Raw genomic sequence first — 4,243 nt, forward strand, 5'->3', positions numbered from 1 at the left:
CCAGATTTGGCTTGGAAGCTCGGTTTTCTTTCTGCACTTCTGCCAAGCGTTCGCCCAACTCCTTGCTGCGCCGCGTCTTGTGCTGGACGTGGCTCTTATCCCGTTGGCCTCGGCCGGCCTGACGCCCTCCGGACGTGGCCCGTGTGCTTGCCGGGAGTGGTGGGAGTTGTCATCCAACACACTGGGAGGCCTAGGTCGGGGCGGGCTGGCTTCCTTGCATGGGGCAGTGCTTCGGGGCCGTGCTGGACGGGCAGGGCCCCCTTGAGGCTGGTGTGGGCCGTGCTGCGGGGGACCCAGTGCTCCCGGGGGAATTGCGCCCCCTTCCCCAGGCACACCACGGCTGCCCCCGGGCCGGTAGTGTCAGCAGAGCTGGTGGGAGGTTGGTGCTCCGGGCACACCCCGAGGAGGCCCGCTTGGGGTGGCCGAGCTTCCAGCCACGCAGCAAGCTCCCCTCGGCCGTGGCACCTCCGCTGACGTGGGCCTCTCTCCCAGGGAGAGCTCGTCTCAGCATGGCTTCAGACCACCAAGCCTCCAAGCAGCAAGCCGGCTCCAAGGTGAGTGCCTGCCTGCAGCCGTGTGCGGGGAGGGGGTGGCTGGCCACAGCGGCCCCCCGGGCCGGGCTGCAGGGCCCCCGGGGTAAGCGCAAGATGGCAGACGGGGAGCCCCGGGCCCCGCAGGGACTTGGGTGTGCTTGGAGACAGACCGAGGCTCCCACGGGTGGGAAAGAAAGCTTCCGCGTCTCTCCCATGGTTCTGACGTTTAGCAAACTGAGACCCGTCAAAAGGGGAAGGAGGACCAGCCCTGCCCCACGGCTGCTTGGAGGAGGAGGGTCCCTGCTAGGTTGCCAGGGGCGGGGGCACAGGAACGCGGCCTGGGACAGGGAGGCTGGGCCAGGGAAGCCCGGAGAACGGCTGCAGGCTTCTCCAGGCACGAGCGTGCTGCAGCGGAGGGGCTCGCGTCCTCCACCTTTCACACCTCCACCTGCACCGCCCAAGCTGGGCGGATCCTGACCTGTGATCCGTGCGAACACCTGGAAAGCCCTGCTAGGCGTGTGCCCGTCCCCGAACTCTGCACTGCGGGGCCCCGCAGCCCAGCGCTTTCGGCGTGCCCCGCGGCTTCCCAGGCACCGGAGGGAGTCCCGGAGCTGCGTGGCAGAAAGCGCAGCCGGCCGCCCAGCTCCCTCCCTCTCTCGAGTTCCAGATTGTGGTCTTCGAGCAGGAGAACTTCCAGGGCCGCTGCCATGAGCTGAACAACCCCTGCCCCAACCTGAAGGAGGCCGGGCTCGAGAAAGTGGGCTCCATCCTGGTGCATTCGGGCCCGTAAGTCCCAGAAGCAGGACGTCCTTCGCTGCCCCGGTGCCCTCCCTCTGTGCCGGATCGTGGCCCCATTCTCTGCTGGCTCGGCCGTGCAGAGGGCCTGTGGCCCCGTCGCCCCTTGAGCCGGCCCCTGCCCTCTTCCAGGCCCTTGCACGCAGGACCCTTCCCTGCGCATCCCCCTGCGGAGCCGAGCCCCAAGCGTGGGCGGGCGCGGAGGCAGGGGGCACGGCGGGGAGGGTGCTGGCCCCGGTGGGTGGTCAAGGGGCGGGGGCCTGCTCCCCCCCCGATCGATCGGCAGCTCCCGGAGCTCCCTGCTTTTGCAGGTGGGTCGGATACGAGCAGGTGAACTGCAAAGGCGAGCAGTTTGTCTTCGAGAAGGGCGAGTACCCCCGCTGGGACTCGTGGACCAACAGCCGGAGGAGCGACAGCATCTCCGCCTTGAGGCCCATCAAAGTGGTGAGGCGGCACTCGCTGTGGCAGCCGGAGGGTAGCCGGCTCGGGGTGCGGGGGCCCTGGGGGGCTGGAGGGAGGCCCCTTCCTGGGGAGCAGCCCCGACCGGAGCCCTTGCCCTGGATGCAGGGGCAGGTGGGCGGTGGGGGGGGGATTCGCCAGGCCCCCCTCATGCGGCCACCGACGTGGCCGAATAGGCCACGCCCTTCCCTGCCAGGGAACGGCCGGGGCGGCAAACAGCGAGGGGCACGGCACCCTTGCGGCCCCGTGGAAGCTGTGCGGCCCCGGGAGCCCCCGACCCCCGAGGACGAGCCGGCTGTCCCGCTCGCGGGGCTTGGCGTCTGCCCCTGCGCATGCGAGCGCTTGCCGGCAGGCAGGGCGACAGGGGCCTGCCCCGCCTGGTGCCCGCTGCACGCCATCGGCTGACCTGGGGCACGTCCCACGGAGAGACAGGTCCCCCCTGAGCCCCTGGCAGTCCCCCCCACTGCTTGGCCTCCCGCCACCTGCAGATCCCCACTGCCCCGTCCCCTCGGCCCTCGAGCCCTCCGGCTCCAGCTGCCCTCACCACAGCCCTGCGGGGTAGGACCCGTGGCCAGCCCCTAGGTGTTCCGGGAGACTCGGGCCGCTCCGCGCTCCCCCCTTCCGGGGGGGTCGGGGTCGTGCCGGCTCTGACCCTGCCGGGGCGGCTCCGTGCAGGACAGCCAGGAGCACAAGATCGTCCTGTACGAGAACCCCAGCTTCACCGGCAAGAAGATCGAGATCATCGACGACGACGTGCCCAGCTTCCACGCCCACGGCTACCAGGAGAAGGTGTCCTCCGTGCGCGTCCAGAGCGGCACGTGAGTTTCCCGCTGGAGGCCGGCCCAGAGGGCAAAGGGTCCTTTGCTCTGCGACCCGCCTCGTTCTCTGCCGGGGCCGAGCTCAGGCGTGGGGGCACTCGCGTGCTCTCCGCTGCTTCGGGCAGCCCCGCTTCGTGGGGCGAAGCAGAGGCAGACCTGGGCTGGGGGCAACGGGGGATTTGGCAGATCAAAGCTCCCGCCTGCCGGTCCAGCGCCAGACACGCCGGGCACGAGGCGCCGGCTCCCGGCTCCACGCCGTGCGCTCCCTGGCGCTCGCTTGCTCGCTCGCCTGCCTGCCACATCCCGTCCCTCCGCCAGACCCAGCCAGCGCGCTAAAGGCCAGGCGGAAGCGGGTGGGCGAGAGCACGAGGCTAGCCTCTGCAGTGGCCCCCGCCTGCCGGCACCCCTGACGCCTCCCCACTTCGGCAGGTGGGTTGGCTACCAGTACCCCGGCTACCGAGGCTACCAGTACCTGTTCGAGAAGGGGGATTACAAGGACAGCGCTGACTTCGGAGCCCAGCAGCCCCAGATCCAGTCGGTGCGGCGCATCCGGGACATGCAGTGGCACCAGAGGGGGGCCTTCCATCCTGCCAGCTAAGCCCCCGCCCCGCCACCTGCTCAGGCTTGGGGCAGGAGGGCGTCCCGAGCGCCGCCGCGGCCCCGACCGTTGCCGCCTTCCCCCCCGCCCCGCCGGGCTCGCTCTTCCACATGCTGCTGTGTGAGTAGCGCCCCCGCTGCCGGCCCTGCCGAAACGCCCGAATAAAGCTTTGCCATTCGAGCCGTCTCGTCCTTTCTCTCGCCCTTCGCGCCATGTTCTGCACTGCCCCAGAGCGGCTGGGGGGCCTGGCCTGGAGACGCAAGCCGCCCGTGCCCGGAGCGGGGGCGTGTGACGCGCGGGACGGGCCTGGACTTGGCCGCTTCCCCGCAGGTCGTCGCAAATGAAATGGACGCGTCGGCCGAGCCGCACCAGCTGCCCCCGAAGGGAAGGTTCAGCACGTGGGGCGGGGGACCCGTCACTCCCTCGCTCGCGCCCCTCGAGGACGGCTCGCTCGGCCCTTATTCAGGTCTAGACCACTTCACATGCTCAAGGGAACGGAAAATTCCCAGCACGGCTGCTCAGCTGAGAGAAAGCTGCTGCCGGAAGGAGTGCATGGGCGTCCGGGCCACGGATCGAGGGCCGCTGGCTCACGGTCCCAGCCTCGCAGTGCCAGGAGACCGGGGGGGGGGGAGGCCCCCCAAGAGCCCGGGCTGCTTTCAGGCCTGGGAACGGCCGTGCTGGATCGGGACCAGCGGGCAGCCCTCAGAGCCCGCCTCGCTGCTGCAGCTTCTGGGATGCTGGAGACCCCCGCCACACGCCGCAGCCCCTCTGAAGGCAGGCCTCTTCCTAGCCCGGAGCTGCCGGCAGGGCTCCCTCCACCCTTCGGAAGCCCCCACGACCCTGTGCTGCGGGGAGGGCAACGTGGTGCCCGCCCCGCGTCTCCCGCCCCCCGCTCTGCCGCTGCCCGGCCCCCTCTGCTCGCGCTCTCCGCGCCGCCGTGGTCCGGCCCCCCTGCCCTCCGTCCACCTCCCGACACACACGAGGAGCACCGCGCCGTGCGGGGTCGGGCAGCCGGATGCTCCGCGGGGCTGCACCCGGCT

At 70.9% G+C, this 4,243-nt stretch overlaps 1 protein-coding gene across 1 annotated transcript; it reads left to right on the forward strand.

The window, feature by feature from the left end:
* The first annotated feature begins 509 nt into the window (after positions 1 to 509).
* Positions 510 to 3,203, forward strand: CRYBB2 (crystallin beta B2). Its single transcript, XM_044440452.1, has 5 exons — positions 510 to 554; positions 1,201 to 1,319; positions 1,640 to 1,772; positions 2,463 to 2,605; positions 3,035 to 3,203. Exons 1-5 carry the CDS (start codon positions 510 to 512, stop codon positions 3,201 to 3,203), a joined length of 609 nt encoding a protein of 202 aa, XP_044296387.1.
* Positions 3,204 to 4,243: the final 1,040 nt, after the last annotated feature.

The sequence above is a fragment of the Varanus komodoensis genome, unplaced genomic scaffold, assembly GCF_004798865.1.
Source record: "Varanus komodoensis strain SLA01 unplaced genomic scaffold, ASM479886v1 scaffold38, whole genome shotgun sequence".
Classification (NCBI taxonomy): domain Eukaryota; kingdom Metazoa; phylum Chordata; class Lepidosauria; order Squamata; family Varanidae; genus Varanus; species Varanus komodoensis.

Bases quoted from the DNA above. Each gene is read 5' to 3' on its own strand.
- CRYBB2 (XM_044440452.1), top strand. From the start codon at position 510: ATGGCTTCAGACCACCAAGCCTCCAAGCAGCAAGCCGGCTCCAAG. The intron at 555-1,200 runs GTGAGTGCCTGC...CTCGAGTTCCAG, and splicing joins AGCAGCAAGCCGGCTCCAAG to ATTGTGGTCTTCGAGCAGGA. The intron at 1,773-2,462 runs GTGAGGCGGCAC...GGCTCCGTGCAG, and splicing joins CCTTGAGGCCCATCAAAGTG to GACAGCCAGGAGCACAAGAT.